Here is a 22,374-nt window from a genome sequence, read left to right on the forward strand (position 1 = left end):
CTCTCTCTCCTCTAGGTGTCAGAGGCAGGAGCTCTGCTTTTGCCTCTTACTTTTCCTTGTGGATTTATTCGCATGCTGGATCTTTACTACTGAACTGGTAACATTTCTGGATTCCAGCTGTGAACAGAGGTGCTGAGTGCCCTCAGGCAAGATGGATGACATCTTTACCCAGTGCCGCGAAGGCAATGCTGTGGCCGTCCGGTTATGGCTGGACAATACTGAAAATGACTTGAACCAAGGGTGAGTGCTTGTACCATTATTCTCCAGCACACCGTTCATCATCGTCCATTTTTATAATTAATTACCTTCTACCCTAATCTATAATACTGTACAAGACATTACGGTGAAATTAAGAAAAGGCCCGCAGGATCAATCAAGTTTTGATAGAACACATCCTCTGAAAACCAAATCTCTCCTGGAAGTCAATGCCATAATAATGTGCTAGAAAGCCCTCATCCATGTCCTTAATGTGATCTCAGCTGGGCCAGAAACTTTTAGGAGGCGATCATTCAATGATCGCAAACTGCGTGATGGTCTAAATAGAGTAAAAACTGTATTTATTTATTTAAAAACATTTTTATACCGTCTTTCACAAACAAGGTTTGACCAAAATGGTTTACAAAGTTCGATTATAAAAAGGAGGTCAAAAGAAATATAAATAACTAAAAATAAAAATTTTTGACTAAAAACAATACAAATAAAAATAAAAACAAAATAACAAAAATAAAAAAGTGAAGTAATAGATAAGAAAATAAATACAATATATACTTATAAATCTTAATTCTTTAAAAGTAACTTTACTACTTTTTACAAAAACAAGTGAAAACCAGAAAATTTAAAATAAATCAGAATGTCCCAGAGCCTATATCACATAGTTACCAATAGCATAAACAATAAATAACTGGATTGTTAAGTAAAAGCAGATGGTGTATAGCTCTTTGGAGTTAAGTGTTCAAACCATCAAGGTCTCCGAAAGCTGTCTTGAATAGATGAGTTTTTACTGCCTTCTTAAATTCTTTATGATTGGTAATTTGCCTTAATGTATTGGGAAGCGAGTTCCACAACAAGGGTCCTGCCACCGAAAAGGCTCTTTCTCTGGTTATATTTAATCTCGCCAACCTAACTGTTGGAACGTCAAGTAAATATTTATTAGTAGATCTAAGATGTCTAGTAGGTTTGTATAACCGTAATGAAGTACAGAGCCAAATTGAATCCGGGTCATGTATTAAAGAGTGAATTAGAAACAATACTTTATATTTAACACGGAATTTAATAGGAAGCCAGTGTAAATTGGACAAGATGGGAGAAATATGTCTCATAGGCGAACCTGTCGTCAATCGAGCCGCAGAATTTTGAATCTGTTGTAAAGATTTTAAGGTGGAGTCCGGGAGACCCAGAAATAGACTATTACAATAGTCTAAGCCAGCAAAGATAAGAGATCGAAGGACTGTTTGGAAGTTAGCTTTAACTAATAATGGTTTTAATCTTTTTAGAGTTTGTAATTTAAAAAAGGAATTATTTACTAAATGAGAAACATGTTGTGTTAGAGATAAATTAGTATCTACTTGTATTCCTAGATTACGGGCTACTTTTTTAACTTCAATTACCTCATTACCTAATGTGACCGATGATGGCGGACAATTTGTGGGATTATCAATCACACTTAAGAGAAGCAATTCTGTTTTTTTGGAATTAAGCTTAAGCCGACTATGGCTTAACCATTGCTCGATTGTCCTTACGTAAAGATTGCATAATGAGATGGTCTCAGCCCAGGAAGATTTGTATGGAACATAGAGTTGAATGTCATCCGCATAAATCTTAAATTGGACATCCAATGTAGATAAAATTTGACACAATGGTAGAAGATAAATGTTAAACAATACTGGTGACAAGGAAGACCCTTGTGGGACCCCAATAGTTTGAGTATAGATTTGTAAGGATTTGCCTTTAAAATTTACTTGACAGCAGCGATTAGAGAGATAGCTATTGAACCAGTTTAGTACCGTGGCTTGCACACCAATCATTTGAAGTCTGGATAAGAGGATCTTATGGTCAAGCATATCGAATGCTGCAGAGATATCAGTATAATCAATAGAAAGTCAGTGTTTGAGTCAAATCCTCTTACATACGTGTCAAAGGAGGATAGTAAGAGGGTTTCTGTTGAGTAACCCTTTCTAAATCCATGTTGGTCTGGGTGTAATATGTCATGCTGTAATAGATACTCTTTCAATTGAAAAAAAACAAATGATTCAATAGTTTTTGACAGAGAAGTGAGGGTAGCAATTGGTCTAAGATTTGAAAAATCTAAAGGAAAGGATGACTTTTTTTTTTTTTTGAATTGGGGTAATAGAAGCTAATTTCAATTGATGTGGAAAAATTCCAGTTTCCAATGATTGATTTATGATCGAGCAAATTGCATCAGGACAGTGTTCACCTAATTCTTTAAAGATGACACCGGAACAAGGATTTAAAGGGGAGTTAGATAGCTTTTGTTTGATTATTTTTTGCACTGTCTCAGTTGAAATTTTATCAAAAGAGTTCCAGTTATAAACTGGAATTTGATCTGAATAGGTTGGATAAGGTAAGTTCTTAAATTCAGCTATAATATTTTTAATTTTAGACTGAAAAAATAAGGCTACTTTATCGCAAGTACTATTGTCAATTTCAGATAATTCTAAGCTCGGAGGAGACACTAGTGACTTAACAATATTGAATAATACATTTGGATTTTTATTAGCCAAATTGATTTTCTTGGCATAGAATTTCTTTTTTTCTGTATTTACCTCTTGTCTATACATTCTTAAAGTTGCAAAGTAACTACTTTTTATTTGATTATTCTTATATTTTCTCCACATAAGCTCATTTTTTCTCAAAGATATTTTTAAATTATGCAATGCATTTGTAAACCAAGGGTTGTTTGACTTTTTCTTGTATATAGTGGTAGATTTTAATGGAGCTACAATATTTAGAGTGTCCGTAATGGAATTATTCCAACTCTCAACTGTTTTTCCTACCTCATCTTGCAATGTTATCAGTAATTTGTTAGCAAATGCAGTCAGGAATTCCTCATTTGTAACCTAATATCTATAACTTTTTTTGGAAGATTTACTCTGTCTTGTTTTTCCATAACTACTGAAAAGGAGATTAAGTGATGGTCAGACCACGGTACTTCTTCATTCTTAACTTGATCCAGGGGAATTGTAATCCCTGCAGGGTTGTGAAATACCAAGTCTAATGTAGTACCTTTTTTATGAGTGGGCGTAGAGATTAGTTGAGACCAACCCATGCTCTTCATAGCTTCTAAAAATGAGATTTATTTGGTGCATTTACGTGTATATTAAAATCACCTAATAAGATAGTATTTTGGAGATTCAAGTTTAGTGAGGTAATAAGTTCTAAAAAATTTTGATGAATGCTTCTCCAGTGTTATAGGGGGACAATAGACAATTATATTTAATGACGACCCTGTAATTTTAAGTATTTCAAAAGGATCTGTAGACACACATCTAGAAAACAACCTACAATATTTAAAAGGAAATTTATCAATCAAGATTCATTTGTAGAAGCAGTCATACCTAACTTACCTATCTCCATATCATCAAATATAGAAGACTCAGTATCTAAATGGAATTCAGCTATTACATCTACGTTAGATCTGATTGCTCCATATAAACAACACCAAATAAACAACAGGAAACAGAAACCCAATGCCCCCTGGTATTCAAAATCTTTACGTCAACTTAAAACACACCTCAGAAAGTTGGAACGAAAATGGCGACATATAAGAACAACCGAAGCAAAAAACGCATATCGATGTACCCTTCGGCACTATTACAAAGAAATAAATCAAGCCAAAAAACTCTATTATGGAAAGATAATCTCCAAAGCCAATGGAAATCCCAATACTTTATTTAATATAGTAAAAACATTAATCACTCCACATAACGAAAGCTTCGCAGATCATGATACAATATTTTGCAATAAAATCGCCAACCACTTTAAAACAAAAGTAACCAACATTTCCACAGAATTTTCACAACTACCCTACCCCACCTGTGTCAAGAAAGAACCTAATTGTCAATGGTCCGAATTTAGTCCGGTTTCAGACAACTCAATTCAAATTATAATCAGCAAACAAAAACCCTCAAATTCACCTTACAACCCTTGTTCAGGAGTCTTCTTCAAAGCTATTGGTCATCATGCATACTCTTTTCTCAGTAGCCTAGTTAACCAATCATTAGAAACAGGACAATTTCCATCTAATCTGAAAAAAACATCCATTCTACCAATTCTAAAATCAAAAACAAAAGGTACAGCCGATCTCAATAACTACAGACATATTGCCTCCCTCACATCATTAGCTAAACTAATAGAATCTGCAGTTTTACGTCAACTTTCTGACTTTCTATCCGAAAATAACATTCTCCACATTAACCAGCATGGCTTCAGAAAGGGACACTCTACAGAAACACTTCTCCTATCTACCTTTGATACATTATTCCGGGCATTTGATTCATATACAGATTACATTATAGTATTTTTAGATATCTCAGCAGCATTTGATACGGTCGAACACCAAATTCTCATCTCAGGCCTACAAGCAATAGGCATCACTGGAACAGTATTAAGTTGGTTTTCATCTTTTCTTACAGATTGTCCTCAACAAGTTAATATTAACCATCAATCCTCTACCCCCTACACAATTCCATCCGGCGTTCCCCAAGGATTTTCATTATCTCCCATACTATTCAATATATATCTTCTTCCGCTTTGTCATATCTTATCTTCACTCAACCTACAATTCAAAATTTATGCAGACATTCAATTTCTGGTCCCCTACAAAACTTCCTGGTCCGATACTCTATCTTTAGTTTCACTCTACCTTTCCACCATTAACTCTTGGCTATCTCATAATCGTTTAAAATTAAATCCATCAAAAACTGAATTAGTCCATTTAACATCCATTACAGATTCCTCTATAGGCCCACCATCTCATTTCACTTTCAATGGCTCAACCATCCCAATTAACTGCCATGCCATAAATCTAGGTGTAACCATAAATACAGACTTATCTATGAAACAACAAATCTCCTCCCTAACAAAGAAATCATTCTACAAATTACAGCTTCTGAAACGTCTTCGTCCTCTTCTTTTCTATCGTGATTTCAGGACTGTTCTACAATCGCTTATATTTTCTGGTCTAGACTATTGTAACGCTCTTTATCTAGGTCTATCTGATTCATCAATTCACCCGCTACAATTAGTTCAAAATAGTGCAGCTCGCTTATTATCCGGTACCTCCATTCGCAATCACATTACACCTATTTTACATTCCCTTCACTGGTTACCCATAAAATACAGGATAAAATACAAAGTAATCTCAATCATCCATAGTTTAATCTACAACTCTACATCCACCTGGCTTTGCACCTTACTCCGCATTTACAAACCCACCCGACACTTAAGATCACTTACTCAAAATCTCTTAGACATTCCATCACCACGACAGGCTAGATTAGATATCACCAGGAAAAGAGCTTTTTCAGTAGCAGGACCATCTCTCTGGAACTCTTTACCCAACCCACTCCGTTTAATATCAAATCCTCATCATTTCAAAAAGGCTTTAAAAACATTCTTTTTTCAACAAGCATTTAACACTCCCACTAAGCATCTCCCCGATCAAAAATGAAACTCCATCCCCTAAATTTCTCTCATCAGATACATATTATCTTAACGTCTCTCCTCTATCATCCCATCTGTGTTCTTTCTAGGACACTACAATTCGATAAGTTGCTACCCCCCCCCCCTCCCCCCCCTCCATCCCTTTTACCCTCCCTACTCTTTACCCATGGCATGTTACCATTATTATTATTTTGTTATTTAATAATTTGTTTTAGCTAACATTTATCTAGCTATTTAGTTAAATTTATGTATTTTAAGTTTATTTTAGTTATATTTTATTTTTACTTTATTTTAACATGTTGTAAACCGTTTTGATAAAATTTTATTTTAAAAAGCGGTATATAAATACTTTTAAATAAAATAAATAAAATAAATCTGTATCTACTACTAGTTTCTTAATCGGATTAATGGAAGACTTTATAAGCGCCACAATTCCTCCTCCTTTGCGTTTTACTCTAGACAGGGAGAAGACCAGGTAATCTTTCGGACATAAACTGTTTAAAATTACCGTATCCGATTCTGCTAGCCATGACTTAGTTATTAATAAAAAATCAGGCTTTTTGTCATTTAAAATATCTGCAAAAATAGGGTTTTTTTGTCTAACAGACTGAGCATTACAGTACATAACTGTTAATGCTGTGAATAAGACAGAAAGTGCTGCTGTCATAGGTGTAATAGGACATAAACTATTCCTATTTATACTTTTAGACCTATAACAAAAGTTGTGAAAATTACATAAAAGGTTAAACCGACCCTGGCCAGTCACTGTTTGGATCTCCATGTTGTAGCTCTAATATCTTGGCAATTTCCTTCAGGTCTCGCAAAGGGGCATGCCCCTTTGTCGCGCGACGCCTCCGGTGCCTCCGTGGCTTTTAGCAGCGTCACCCCCTGATGACGTGGAGAGTGGGGGGCTTGTCTAGCCAAGGCTGGATCGCTGTAGCGCGGGAAGATTGCTTGAAGAACAATGATAGCGTGTAAAAAGCTTCACCAGGTAAAACTGTCTCAATAGTTGATGTCTCAGTAGCTGGTAGAAACTAGGAGGTCAAGGCAAGGATTTTGCCCCTCCGGTGCCGCCGCGGCTTTTATCAGCGTCACCCCCTGATGACGTAAAGGTGAAAACCTTAAGTAAACCATTTTAATGGCAGTCATTGCAGTGATTTGAAAATTGGAGTTCTCCTTTCATAATTGTAGTGAATTTGTCAAATGCTGGGTTGCTGCGGTTTTTATTGCTTGTAGTTTATGTAAAGTAAAAAGTTACAGTAATGTAGACGAGCTTGCGCTAATGCATCCCTCTTCTATGCCCAGTCTGATAGAGGTGGCGAAAGGCCAATTGTAAACGCAGCTTGACCTTTATGTTCAAAAGAAAAGCAGCAATCCAATAATACGCCTAAACTTTTCATAATATCCTATCGATAATTATCTTTCCTTTCAGGGGCTTTGGTGACTTTCTTCCATATATGCAGGACCTCCGCTTTTTTGTTTTTTTAAATCAGGATTCAGTTTCAGTTCCTCTGCTCACCAGTGGGTTATGCACCTCTACCAGCAGATGGAGACTGAGTAAAGCTGATGACACGGACATATAGTCCCTCCCTGACGACAGCCCGCCAGTGTTCTCCATGGTAGACTTGCAATTCCCTATTGGGGATTGCCTGTAGTTTAAAAAAAAAAATAACTAAAGCAATTGTCAGACGAGGGAGGCTGGGCAGTGAAGGCCTTCACCCTCTCCCCTCATAGACTAAGACCCGGCTGAGCTCAGGCAAATTTAAAAAAAAAAAAAAAAAAAAGTAAAAGTATGTGAAGATGAGCAGAAGGCAGAGCGTATGGAGGTTTTATTCCCCTATTCCTTTATTATCGGGTCTTCCTCCCTCGACGTGAGTGGTTGGCGTCTTCTTTCCTCCCTCTCACTTCTCTGGGGAGCTGTGGTGGCGATCTCTGGCAAAGCCCCATTCCCAGGCCATTCTTTTTCATGCCACGTGGTAGGCCATGGCAACACTTTTGTCCGCTTGTTTTTACGCATGATTGCCGCACAGCGGTGTGGTGATGTAGAGTGCATGTGCGCACCTACTGGTGCGCGACCTATATTTTGCTGCGCCTATTTGAGACTGACCAAGCGCCTGCCTGAGCACGCGCTGAATGCCTTCCCAAGCCCATATGGAGCATCTGATTGAGCGCATACTGAGTGATGACTAGAGTGTGTACTGAGCATCTACCTGAGTGCACATTGACTTAAGTGCGCTGAACGCCTTCTTGAGCGCGAGACACTGTGACTGCTTAAACGTGATTTTTATTTTGGCGCACAAGTAGAGCAAGGCAATATGGTGCCAGTGACAAGCCTAAGCGCCTAGCGACCTGTGCTGCTTGTCATATAAAGGCAATACAGCCAAGGATTTCTGCAAGCTTATGCCAGCGCTGCCTTGGCTGCAGATCCATCTCCTCGGTCAGGGGGGGCTGGAGCTGAAAGAGACTCATTGCAGGTTTCCCCCTTCTTCAGTTGACCCTAGGACGGAAACATCTTCAGGAGGTGTTCGATTCAAGGGCATCAGGTTGAGGACTATAGGTCCTGGTATAGGCCATCTTCCTTTTCCAGGGAATATGTACCCAGTGGTGGCTGTCAGCACAGTAAAGAAGTCCCTGATTTGCAGAATGATGTGGATGCAGATGTTTCTGGCGAAGATGTGGGTTTCTCCTCTTTGGCGGAAGGGGAAATCCCTCCCAATTTGGACTCTGATCTGTTTCTTTTATGCTGATAAGTTACCGAGTCTGCTATCTCAGACTCTGAAGCCGCTTGTTACTGGGCTGACTATGGGTGCACAAAAGACTGATCCCTTTGTGGTCACCCTACGTAAGCAATTTGTTTCTTTCCCCTCCTGGATGCAATTCAAGAGCTGATTGCCCTTGGATGGGAGGCTCCAGAAGCAAACCTTAAATGAGGATATGCTTTGCCAGCTGGTACCCCTTAGAACAGTTACGTTTTCCGAAGGTGGTAGTGCTGGGGTGCTCTGTGTTCTTCCGGTAGAAGGAGGGGCAGCTCTGAAAGATACTTAGGCTAGGAGAATTGAAGCTTTCCTTCAGCATGGCTTGAAACTGTGGCAATGAATTTGCAAATTGCCTTTTGTTGCTGTCTGGTGGCTCAGGTGAGTCTATGTCTCTCTCTGGAACCTGGAGGAGTGGGGTCAAGCAGCGGAACATTGTAATCGGGGCCACTTTCTTAGTTGATGTGGGCTGTGGCTTGAGAGCTGCTAGATGTCAGTGGTTGTTGTGAAATTGGTTGGCAGTTCCTCAACGTCTGCCTATGTTTAACTACTTAGAACATTTTTGTGTCATCTCTAAACCTTATCAGCTCGCTCATTGCTCCCTTTTCTCAGAGGACAAGCAGCTTGGCAGTCCATATGGCCTATCTCGTCTGCCTATCCACACCAACTAATTCAGCTTGTAGTTCCTATCATTCCCTCATCTTTTTCATACAGCTCTCAAATTGTGAATTTTTATCTTTGCTGCTGTGAAGGAACCTCAGGCCTCCTGAAAAGGCAGAATTAATTTCTTGAGGGGACTCCTGGTTTTACTTTGTTCTCTGTAGTCATCCATTTAGGTTTTTTTGTTGTTTTTTTTTTTTGCTCTGTTTTATAAGTTTTCTTTCTTTTTCGGCAGCCTTGTGGTGCACCAGTACCAGGGCATCGAGGTGGCACCAGTTGCGTTTTTGTCATCAAGTCATTTGATTTCACTGTGCCCATTTTTCATCCACTGCCCTTACTGGAGAAGGCCAATAACTTCAATAAGTGTCCCCTGTGCAAGAGGTTTGTGTGTATCATGGACCTCCGTGACACTATTTATATTTAATGCATGCCTTTTTAATTGGTAGCTCAAGGCATATTACATTCAGGAACTATAATTATTTCCCTATCCCCAGAGGACTTATAATCTGTGTATACTTGAGACAATGGAGGCTGAAGCGATTTACCCAAGATTACAAGGAGCTTCAGCAGGATTTGAATCTTGGCTTCCCTGGTTCTCAGCATGCTGCTCTAACCACTAGGCTGCCTCCACTATACTTCTATTTGGGGACTGATCACAATATGTAACTCCAGAGGCGTCAATAAGTCCAACTCATCCATATCTGCATCGGAGGCATTGACATACAAGTATTTGGGAGCTACATCAACTGACAGTGGTGCGTTGACACTAGGAGGGCATTGATCCCTCTTCTACATCAAGCACCAGCAAGGACCAGAGGGATAGACTGTCATCTAATCCTTCCCACCTGAAAAAGATGAAGGGTTTGTCTTCTTTGGTTCCAGCATTGAGGAATTTCCATGACATGCATTGTGTGAAGGCTAAGAAATATTGACATTGGTCTCCCTTGATGCACGAAGCCAGAAGCAGGGACATTCTGGTGGCAGCCTTGAATCCCCCCCCCCCCCCCCCAAAGCATTCCCATTATGAAAACTAATTCTTTGTTTAGTCCTGGGAACAAACCTATCTCCAAGGATCCAAGTGTCAGCCCACCAGTACACCTCTGGTATCCTAGGAAGACATGGCCTCCCTTACTGGTTTCTAGGCCATGTAGGCATCAGCGCTCTTTGAGGAAGAGCTATATAGGAAAATCCCATAGGCCTTAGACAGAATGATTCAAAGCATCCGTGCTACATCATTGGTGTCCATGCAGATGGACATCCAGCTGATAATGGAGTTTTTGCTGCTGCCTAGTGGATTGGTACTGATGCCAATTCCCAGAGGGGAATCAAATTGGTATCCACCACACCAATGATGATTTCTAGTCTATCAGTGGTGGAAACTTCCCAGAGACACACAAGTTCGTCAAGGTTCTTGGGCCCAATGAATAAGTGCTCCCCTCTCTAAGATGATGTCTGCTAGTTAGGCGAAATCCAGGTCCATGCCACCGGCCTACTAGTCAGGCTGAGACATGGAGTTTTACTGGTGGTACAGGTATGGATCCAAAGGCTTCTCTGATCAGGAGTTGTTGATAGGAGAGGTCCACAGGAGGAGACCTTTGTCGGCTTCATGCAGAGAACAACAGATACTTTTCCATTTACTTTACAGGAGGAGGCAAAAAAACAAAGACACAACCTTATGCCGTGGAAAGATTTTATTAATTTATTCTAATACAGAGCCCGACTCCGGCCGAGTTTCGCCAATTAAGGCTGCATCAGGGGCTAAAAATATAAAAATACATTTTTTTTTTAAAAAACAAGCAATTAAATAATTATATCTATATAATTCATAAAAATTTTTCATAAAAAATTTTTTAAACTCACATGACTTCTGATGGCAAAGAAACTACATAGGTATATTCTTATGTAGTAATACTGTCAAGTCAAATTTGTCTAAAATAAAAAATTGAATCTGACAATGAATCATTCAAAGTTTAACAGAACTCGAATTTTTATAACAGATTAAACAGATACTAAGTTTGCATTTTTTTGTTTCAAAAGACATTCTCTATTTTAAAATTTACATCTATTGGAAAAGAATTATGAATTATATAGATATAATTATTTAATTGCTTGTTTTTAAAAAAAAAATTTTAATTTTATATTTTTAGCCCCTGATGCAGCCTTAATTGGCGAAACTCGGCCGGAGTCTGGCTCTGTATTAGAATAAATTAATAAAATCTTTCCACGGCATAAGGTTGTCTCTTTGTTTTTTTTTGCCTTGGCTACGTGGGACCGCCTTCCGATTTGCTTTATTGGACCTTCCTTTACAGGAGGAGTCCAGAACCAAGATGCTGGACAACCTCCCAACATCTTGTCAGTCCCAGTTTATGAAATCCTTCAGGAAGTATCGATGATAACATAAGAATTGCTATAATTTATCAGACCAAGGGTCCCTCAACCTCAGTATTCTGTTTCCAACAGTGGCAAATCCAGATCACAAGTAAAGTACCTGGCAGGATCCCAAATAGTAAATTTCTCACAGCTTACACCCTGGGAATAAGTAGTGACTTTCCTAATGTCTACTGGGTTAATAGTTTATGGACTTTTCCTCTAGGAACTTGTCCAAACCTTTTTTAGACCCAACTATGCTAACTGCCTTTACGATATTTTCCGGCATTAGATTCCAGAGCTTAATTATGGGTTGAGTGAAAAAATATTTTCTCTGATTTGCTACTTAATAACTTCATAGTATATCTCCTAGTCTTTAATTTTAGAAAGAGAATAAACAACTGACTTGTATTTACCCAGTCCACACTATGCATGATTTTATAGACCTCTGTCATATCTTCTGGCAACTGTCTCTTCTCCAAGCTGTAGAGCTCTGACCTCTTTAGCATTCCTTTATAGAGAAGCCAATCCATTTCCTTCATTATTTTGGTTGCCCTTTTCTGTACTTTTTCTAGTTCTTCTGTATCATTTTTGAGATGCAGTGACTGTATTTAAAGTTCTGTGCAATTTTGGTCACTGCATCTCAAAAAATATATAGTAGAAGTAGTATGGAGAAGGGCAATCAAAATAATGGAGATGAAATGGCTTCCCTTCCTGTCTGGGCAGAGTGAGGTTTTACATAAGCCATTAGCCTAGTATAACTTTCAGCACTTGGGTTCTCGGTATCATATGAAAAGGGTACAGACTCAGTTTATTGAACATTCCTGGAAATTGCCCACCAAAGCCTTCTTGAGTTGTATCTCAGCATCGGGAACTGCTGCAAATGGCATCTCCTCCCTCTTAGACTTATGCAGTTGAGCTTGTTCAACTAGGGGGAAAAGAGGGTGGGATTCTACTACAATTATTTCCTAATTCCTCCCAGCTAGAAGTAAGAGCGTTGAACAAGTTCCCAAAGAAGGACAAGTTGGTTCCCTTGGACACCTTAATTCCCTTTCTGGAAAAAGGGGACTGACTATGCTGTATAAATCTAAAGGATATTATAACCAACATAAAGATATTTCCAATTCACAGAAATTCTCAGATTTGTAGTATGGGGTCACCACCTTCAATATCAAATACTACCTTTTGGTTTGGCGTCGGCCCCATGTGTTTTCACAAAATATCATAAGAACATAAGATTTGCCTTACTGGGTCAGACCAAGATTCATCAAGCCCGGTATCCTGTCTCCAGCAGTGGCCAATCCAAGTCACAAGTACCTGGCAAGTACTCCAAGATTAAACAGATCCCATACTACTAATGATAGGAACATAAGTTATCTTGCAATGGTGGCAGTACATTTATGCAGATTGGTGGAGCATGTGGTCTCTTACCTGTACAATTGGTTGGTAAAGAGCACATCTCAAGGAGGTACCATAGAATCAAAGAGCAGAACCACCTGGGTATTGGAGTTGCTAGGGTTGGTTATCAACTACCACAAGTCCCACTTCAGTCCATCATCTGAATTAGAATTTATAGGACAGGATTATCACATTGATATCCACAGTGGAGAGAATGTAACCAAGTCAGCAGGCATCAACATGGAATATATTGAGTTTGTGTGAGTCCCCTGGCATCAACAGTCCATGTTATTGCCTTGGCATATCTTCACATAAGAAGGACCCAGGCCACTCAGTATTTTCAAAACACATCTGTATCTCACTGCCTCTCGAGAACTCTATCTTTGTGGCTGATCCATTTCAATGTGGCTAGGGTATACTCTTCCAGATTCCTCCAGTTCAAATTGTCTTAACCATTGATGCATCCAACCTAGGGTGGGGAGCCCATGTAGAAGGGCTCTGCATCTAAGGCCTTTGGTCGGTTCAGGATAAATTTCCTAGAGTGAAGGGCAGTTCAGTATGCTGTGGAGGCTTTGAGATCAGTTCACCCAAAAAGTTATTTTCATTCAGATGGACAACCACGTGGCCATGTTCTATATCATCAAGCAGGGAGGAACAGGATCATATCTCCTGTTTCAGATTTTCCAGATGTGGGACTGGGCCATTTCTCATAGAATGGTTCTCAGAGCCATATATTTGGCAGGTGTGGGGAATGTCCTAGTGAAAAGGTTCAGTAAGAACAGAGCCTGGAAAGAGGGATGGCAAACCAGATGAGTGGGACACCCCTGTGATGGATCTATTTGTGTCCCTTCTGAATAGAAAAGTCTTGTAGTTCTGCTGCAGAAAGAGGACTTTATTCTAGCCTTGGACAGATTGGACTTGGATTTGGGCCATGGTCTCCTCTGTGTGTATCCTCCAGTTCCTCTAATCGCAAAGACCTACTGAGGAGAGCTTTAAACTAGAATCATTGGGGGTGAGGGGTGAACCAAACACTAAGGTATGTAAAACATTGAATACTTATATAGAAATGGAAAATATGGAATAAGGCAATATCTGAAAAGTTATGTACACTAATGCTCATAGTATGGGGAGTAAAGTCCCAGATCTAGAGGCAGTCATGGAAGAAGCTGACTTGGGAAAACCATGACTGGGATATAGTTATACCCGGCTACAATCTATTCAGTAAGGACTGGGTAGGAAGGAAAGGAGGAGGCGTGGAATTATATATAAAGAACAGTATTAAAGTAACAGCACTGCTGGATGTACGAGTTAAGGAGAGGCACATTGGGTTACTCTGGAAACAGGGAATAGAATATTTATATTGGTGTAATATACAGACCTCCATCTATTCTCAGAATTGCTGTGAAAGGGGAGATGCTGCTGCTGGGGTTTTTTAATTTTCCAGATGTTGATTGGGACATCCCAATTGCAGAGTCTTCTAGAAACAGGGAGCTCCTGGATTCTCTGCAAGGACAACTGTTTTGTCAACTGGTAACAGAACTCACACCAGGAAGTATGATTCGGGACCTGGTGCATACCAATGGGAACAGTATTTATGATATTGTATGGATGATCGTCTGGGAAGCAGTGACCACTGGATGGGGTGGTTCAATATTTGGACATGAGATGAGCATTCATACTAAGGGCAAGGGTCCTAGACTTCAGGAAAACAAACTCTCCAAATGGGGGAGCACCTCAAGGAGTCGTTAGCTAGATGGGAAAATCTAGGGGAAGTAGAAGGGCAGTGGGCAAAACTAAAAGCAAATATTATGGCACATGGGTAAATTATTAAATCTCAGCATCCTTATTTTGTGCCCTATTGTAAACCGTTGTGACGGACCCCTTCTTAACGACGGTATAGAAAAGTTTTAAATAAATAAATAAATAAATATTGTAAGGGCAATTAAACTTTTTGTTAGGAATGTAAATAAAGAAGAGGGAAAAGAGACCATTATAGTTTTCTAAAGAAGTAGCTAAAAAGGTAAGAGAAAATTTTAGCATTCATAAACTACAAGAGATCGCAGAAAGAGGAAAACAGGCAACAGTATCTGGGAAAAAATAAGAGAAGCTGGGAAAGTAGTCAGGAATGTGAAAATTCAAATAGAAGAAAAAAGTTACTAAATACGGTAAAACAGTGGGACAAGACTTTTTTTTAAGATATGTCACTGATAGATGGAAGTGTAAAAGAGGCATTGTGAGACTCAAAGGTGAATGGGAGAAATATGTAGAGGCTGATGAGGGAAACACTAAATGGCTTAAAAATATTTCTGTTCACTGTGGAAGGGCCTGCAGCAGGACCACATAAAACACAAATAAGATTGGAAGAGAGGTAAACGTCAATTGACTTTGAGAACAATGTGTTCATGAGGAACTAACTAAACTTAAAGTAGATCAGGCGATGGGGCCGAATGGGACACATCCGAGGGTACTAAGGGAACTTAAAGGTGTCCTGGCAGCCCCGCTGGTGACCTTCTCACTGCTTCCTTAGAGCTGGAGCACTCCCAGAGGACTGGAAAAAGGAGGATGTGGTTCATATTCATAAAAGTGGAGGTAAGGAGGAGGCTGGGAATCACAGGCCAGTTAGTCTGACCTCTGTGGTGAGCAAACTAATGGAATCACTGCGAAAACAGAGGATAGTGCAATTTTTGGAATCCAGTGGCTTGCAAAATCCGAGGCAGCATGATTTTACTAGAGGTAAGTCTTTTCAGACGAATCTGATCTATTTCTTTGATTAGGTGACCAAAGAGTTGGATTAAGGGAAAGCACTAGACGTAGTGTACTTGGATTTCAGCAAGGCCTTTGCCACAGTTCTGCACAGAAGACTTAGACTGTAAATTGTGCACTCTAGGTTTTTATCCTACTGTGACTGACTGGGTTAGAAACTGGTTGAGGTGGAGATGACAAAGGGTATAGTGGTAAAGGGAGTTTTCTCTGAGGAGGGGGGTTATTACTAGCAGTGTGCCTCGGGGATTGGTCCTTGGACTGGTTCTTTTCAACACATCAATAAGCTAATCACATCTGGCTACAACAAGTTAAAAATTCTACAACGTCTGAAGCCTTTGCTAACCTTCGAAGACTTCCGGACTGTATTGCAAACCTTAATTTTCTGAAACCTAGACTATTGCAACTCCCTGTTTCTAGTTCTGCCCAAATACCTCTTAAAATCATTACAAATATTGCAAAATGCATCTGCAAGACTCCTATTAGCCAAAAAATTTGAGCACATTTCTCCAGCACTAATCTCATTACACTGGTTACCAGTTCACTTCCGAATTCAATTTAAAATACTAACTTTAATATTTAACATCAGTCAAACACTGATATGAGTGGCATATCATTACAACCTTACAATCCCCAGCAATCATTAAGATCCCAAAATAAGGGTTTACTGTCTGTCACCAACATATGAAAAATACACTTGACACAGATAAGAGACCGTGCCTTTTCCATTGCTGGACCAAATCTATGGAACTCCCTACCTGGAAGGCTACGACTGATCGCAGACAAAAGAAATTTAAAAAATGAGCTAAAAACATGGCTTGTCAAAAACGCAAACAACCTAACCTAACTCAGTTAGGAGTCTCTAAATTGACACAATGAACTAAACAATTACATTCTCAAATAATTCCCTCGCAGATACTCAACCTAAAATGAAGAACAATTATTTATGCATACTCTTCATCAATAACTATGCCTTTTACTCACCATGATATCTACTATTCCTCTTTTCGAGTATTGACTGTTATGAATGTATTGAACTGACCCATGAAGGTATAAACCTATGTTATATACTATTCCTCTTTCAAGTATCAACCTGAGTCTTGAATGTATTTATCTGATGCTATGAATGTATAGACCAATATTATGATTGTTTCATCAAACTATTGAATAGCCATGATCTATGAATGTCTCTTGTGAACCATTGTGATCTTTATTATTAGGAATGACAGTATATAAAATGCTTAAATAATATTTTTGTGAGTAACATAATGGAAAGGTTGTCGGGCAAAGATTTGTCTCTGCCGAAGATACCAAAATCTGTAACTGGGTGGACTGCTAGGAAGGAGTGAAAAACATGAGGCGGGATCTAGCAAATTTTGAGGAATAGTATAAGCTCTAGTAGCTAAGATTTAATGCTAAAAAAGTGCAGCAAAAACCCAAGGGAAAGGTACAGTATTGGAGCTGAAATTATTCTAAGCACAAAGGAAGAGCAGGATCTGGGGATAACTGTATCTGATGATGTTAAGATGGCCAAACAGGTGGATAAAGCGATGTAAAAGCCAGAAAGATGCTTATCTTCATAGGGAGAGGAATGGTCAGCAGAAAAAGGGAGGTGATATTGCCCCTGTATAAGTCTCTGGTGAGACCTCAATTAGAATACTGTGTACAATTCTGTAGACTGCATCTTCAAAAGGATATAAACAGGACTCAGTCCAGAGGGAGGCTACTCAAATGGTCAGTGGTCTTTGTTTTAAAGCATATAGAGATAGACTTAAAGATCTAAACATGTATACCCTAGAGGAAAGGTGAGATAGGAGAGATATGATAGAGACATTCAAATATCTTAAAAGTTTCCATGCACAGCACGGGAGCCTCTAGAATGAGAGACCATGAGATGAGGTTGAAAGGGGATAGACTCCGGAGTAATTTTAGGAAATATTTCTTTACAGATAGTGGTGGATATGTGGAACAGCCTCAGTGGATGTGGTAAAGACAAAACCAGTATCTGAATTCAAGAAAGCATGGGATAAATATAGGGGATCTCTAAGGATGGGATAAGAATTATAATGCTAAATTAATTGGATGGATGGGCAGACTGAAGGGGCCATACGATCTTTTTCAACCCTCATGTTTGCTTCTATGACCTTGACACTCAGAGACCAGGGAACTATTATTATCATAGTGCTCTTTTGGCTGAAACAGATTTAGTTCCTGCTTCTGCAGGGGATGAGCATAAGGGATCTAATCAAATTGGAGAATTATTCTACTTTCTTGGCTCAAAGTCAGGGCTTGTTGCACTAGCCAAACCTCAGGTTATAATAACATAGTAAATGATAGTGGGAAAAATACCACATTGGTTCTTCTAGTCTGCCAAGCAAGGTACAGGTTTCCCCTATTGCTCTCAGGCCTTGAACTTTGATGATGTCTCATGTGATGCCTTTCATGTAGGGGACTATAATGACGTCCAATGGATTAAAATGTAAGAGATTTGCTTTTTGGTATGAGGAAAAGGAACTAGATCCTTTCTCCTGCTCTACACAAAAACTCAGCATTCACCTTAGTGCTATTGTTACTTACCACCATCTTATAGAAAGTAGACCAATCTCTGTAAAACTTTTAGTTGTCAGTTTCATTTACGGTTTGTTTGACTTTATTCATCCCATCGAGCCATGGGATTTCAGTAAGGTGTTGGCTCGGCTGATGAAACCTCCCATTTGGTCTCGGTTTGTTTGACTTTATTCATCCCATCGAGCCATGGGATTTCAGTAAGGTGTTGGCTCGGCTGATGAAACCTCCCATTTGGTCTCTGGCCTCCTAAGAGCAGAAGCTCCAGAACCTAGTGAATTATCCATCCTGAATCAATTTTTTTTCCAATAGGGTGGTTATGCGCATGCATTATAAATTCCTTATTAAGTTAGTGACTCAGTTCCACCTTAACCAGTGGTGGGCCTGGAATAGGCACAGAGGATCCTTTGCTGAGTAAGAATGAGGGACACAGTCTGGGGAAAAGTAGAGAGAATCCATAGCTGTAGAGGAGTGAGGGGTAAAGCCTGGGATAAGCACAGAGGATCCTTAGCTGTGAGGGAGTGAGGGGTAAAGCCTGGGATAAGCACAGAGGTTTGCATAGATAATCAGCTGAATTAGCCATGCTGTCTGGGTATGTCCTCCATGCCACTAGGTGGTGGAGCTCTTCAAGATCACTCAAAGTCTTTTTGATGAAGGGCTCCTTCTTGTATATTCCCTTGCCTCCTTGATGCTCCTCAATCCGTATTTTTTCCACACGACTGACTGCACGCGGAGCTCTTCTCTCCTGTGAGGAAAAAGATTTGTGAAAAAAAAAATACTGACAGAGAAAGTTAAAAAAAATTGGCAGAATACCACAGGGATTGCCTCCAATTTATTATGCCTCGTCTGGGCTTTAAGTTTTGCGATTGTGGAAAAAATATGTCTGTAACTGACAGACATCAATTTTGCTACCTCTGCCTGGGTCGCAGACATGACCAAGCGAACTGCAGGGACTGCGGACACGTCCCCACAGGCGCAGCGTCAAAGATCTGCACGCATCACCCAACTCAGAGAAGATGCATCAGGCTCTTATGCCCCCTCTGAGGCTTCAGCTAGGTCATCCCCGGGACCGAAGACAACTCCAAAGGCCCAATTCCATCGAAGGGCCACTTCTGTGGACCCTCCAGGTCCAAAACAACTGAAAAAACCTTGACTGCCTTCGACGTAGGGTGCGGGAGATGCGCCGCAGAAGCAAACTGCGTCGAAAGTGTCGGAACATCGAAACGTCGATGCATCTACGGTGCACCAATGCATCGAAGAAAAACAGATGCTCCGATGCATTGGCTGAGCGTCGACGATGTGTCTAAAACGAAGTTAACGGCGCATTACCGATGCAAACCGGGGCACTGCCCTTACAAACGATGCTGCCAACGCAGCCTTTGAAAAAACACAAGAAACATCCAACTGGGCACAAAAGACGTAGAAGTCCTTCATCATTGTTGGTTGTGGACTTGGAGAATAGTCCGTCCCCTCCACGACTATCTGGATCCTCTTCTCCCGGCCTCTCATCACCGCAGCAGCTCCAGATTTCGGGATCCGCTTCATTCAAAAATTATCTACCCACCGAGAAACATTGGCCACCCGAGAGGACCGGACACAGACATCTCCAGGTGGCTCTATCACATTCCGGCCACCAACCGTCTTCGAAGCCACCACCTACTTCAACCTCTGCCTCCGAAACTATTTTGCAAATTATGAATATCTTGTCTGTTTTTAAAGTCAGTAGAGCAGAAACACCAGCCATTCCCTTCTGAGCCGTTGGAGACACCATTATAGGCTAAACCGGGTCCAGCACCAAAAATTCAGCCTAGGAGGCCCTCGCCTCCACTGAGGGATCCCCCCCCCCAGTTCATCTTCTTCCCCAGGGTCATCAACAGGTTACCCATCTGATCCACAAGAACTACCACCAGAGCCAGTTTCCCCTCTGGAGGATTTTTAGAGAAAGTGAGACAACGATTGGATGTAGAAACTAGAAGGATACTGGACCCTAGGCAAGAAATGTTTGGAATCCTAAGAATTTTTGACACCGTAGCTGAGCCCACAGCACTTCCCTCTCATCCAGTGCTGGAATCAGTGATGGAAGAGACCTGGGACTCTCAGTTTTCCATGACACCAACCTCGAGGAAAACAGATCTAAAGCATAGAATGTGAGATTCACCCTTCTATACAAACGTCCCACTTCCGCATGCATCGGTTGTCGTCGAGTCAGCCATGCAAAAGGCGAGGAAGTTGAGACTACATTCAAATAACCCACCAGGAAGAGATAACAAATCTTTAGACGACTTTGCGAAAAAGGCTTACCAGTCAGGAATTCTAAAGGCAAAAATTCAAAATCACCAATTTTATGTGGCTCAATATCTATTCAAGTGTTTACAGGCCTTAAAATGCATTTTACAGCAGGGTTCTGAAAACAACACCCCTCTCCAGGAATTTTATGATATAGAGGAAAGCCTTTGGCAGCTCGTGCTTTCTATTTATGAGGGGTTTGAAATGTCTGCAACGACCACGTCTAATGCCATAGCAGCGAGACGACTGGCATGGTTGAGGGCAAGCATCATAAGCATCATGGTTGAGGGCAAGCATCATAACATGTAAAATATGTTCCCTTTCTTTCTTATTCACATCTCCTTAGTTCCATTTTTCAGGCTCGCTGTTAGAGCCTCCTACCTCTTGTCTATCGGTTGTCCACTCCCCCGCACCTGTTCTTTGTAATTTACACCTGCTGTTAGGATGTAAACTGATATGATGTGTATTCTAATGTCAGTATAGAAAAGCTGTTAATAAATAAATAAGAGATGACGTACATAAGATTGCTAACCTCCCGTAGACCAGACAACCTGTTGGGGAACAGACTCACCGAAACCATTGCAAAATTGAAGGAACAAAAAGTAACAGTGTTATCTTTAACACAGCATGACACCTCATCCTCTCAACGGCGTTTCAGTTTGTATAAGAAATCTTACCCTTACACCACTAATAGGCCTCAACAATACCAAACGAACCGACAGCAACCTTACCAGCAACAAGCTTCAAGCCAGCGCTCCCCGCCAACCACGTAAACCAGCAGTCCCTCAACCACCTAAAAGCCAACAAAGTTTTTAGGATTAACCTGACCACTACTACCAACCCACATAGTAGGAGGATGACTGTCTCACTTTCTTTCAGAATGGAGCAACATAACATCGGATTTATGGATCCTCACTATAATAAGAGACTGTTACTCTCTCAACTTCGCATCCCCTCCATCTCTCCCACATCCAATTGTATCCAAACATCAAGGTGTTCATCGTGAAACTCTTTTTCAAGAAGTCAGCCAACTACTTAAGCAACATTGTATACGGGAGTTACCTCAATCCCGGTATTGGAAGGGGTTCTGTTCACAATACTTCCTCATTCCCAAAAGATCTGGAGGGCTTTCGACCAATTCTGGACCTACGCTCCCTCAACAAGCACATACCGAAAGAGAAATTCAAAATAACTTCTCTCAAATCCATTCTTCCTTTCCTACAACCCCAAGGACTGGATGTGCTTCCTAGATTTAAAGGATGCGTATGCCCACATACCAGTGCATTCCAAATCTTGGCATTACTTCTGTTTTCAAGCGAAAAAGACATTTTCAGTACAAAGTTCTCCCGTTCGGGCACTCTTCTGCCCCCAGAGTTTTCACAAAATGTCTAGCTGTAGTGGTGGCACACCTCCGTCGACAGGGGGTTTCAAATATTTCCTTATCTCGACAATTGGCTGCTAGTGGCCCCCAATCCTTCTCTCCTGCAGGACAATCTAATTCGCACGGTCAAGTGCCTGGACAATCTGGGACTTTTAATAAACTACAAAAAGTCGAGCTTGCAAACTACCCAAACGTTGCAATTCATTGGGGCTTACATAGACACCATACAAGACAGAGCTTTCCTGCCACAATCTCGAGCTCTAACTCTGACTACACTAGCTCACCATCTATTAGACCTCACGACGGCTTCAGCACGTCAAATCCTAACCATACTGGGTCATATGGCAGTGTGTACCTATGTTGTTCAACTCACACGACTACATATCCGTTGCCTATTATGGGTCCTAAAGAATCAATGGTCTCAATTCCTAAACCCACTGTCTGCTCCAGTGACCCTGACAACCAGCATGAAAATAGACTTTTGCTGGTGGATAACCCCACCAGCATTGACAGAGGGCTCAC

The 22,374-nt window shown here is 40.4% G+C and overlaps 1 protein-coding gene across 5 annotated transcripts in view; it reads left to right on the plus strand.

Moving 5' to 3' along the window:
* ILK (integrin linked kinase) overlaps nt 1–22,374 on the plus strand; it is a 261,691-nt gene that overhangs the window by 16,209 nt on the left and 223,108 nt on the right. For 2 of the 5 annotated variants that reach the window (XR_003856806.1, XM_029601903.1), the window contains exon 2: nt 16–240. The exons of 1 other annotated variant lie outside the window; for it this stretch is intronic. Coding sequence is in view for 2 of the 4 variants with exons in the window: in XM_029601903.1 (XP_029457763.1) it covers nt 152–240 (89 nt within the window). In the remaining 2 variants the exon portion in view is untranslated. Of the gene's footprint in view, nt 1–15; nt 241–22,374 lie in introns of those variants that run through there. 2 more of the 5 variants (XM_029601904.1, XM_029601906.1) reach the window with 2 other exon arrangements.

This window comes from Rhinatrema bivittatum, chromosome 5 (assembly GCF_901001135.1).
Source record: "Rhinatrema bivittatum chromosome 5, aRhiBiv1.1, whole genome shotgun sequence".
Classification (NCBI taxonomy): Eukaryota; Metazoa; Chordata; class Amphibia; order Gymnophiona; family Rhinatrematidae; genus Rhinatrema; species Rhinatrema bivittatum.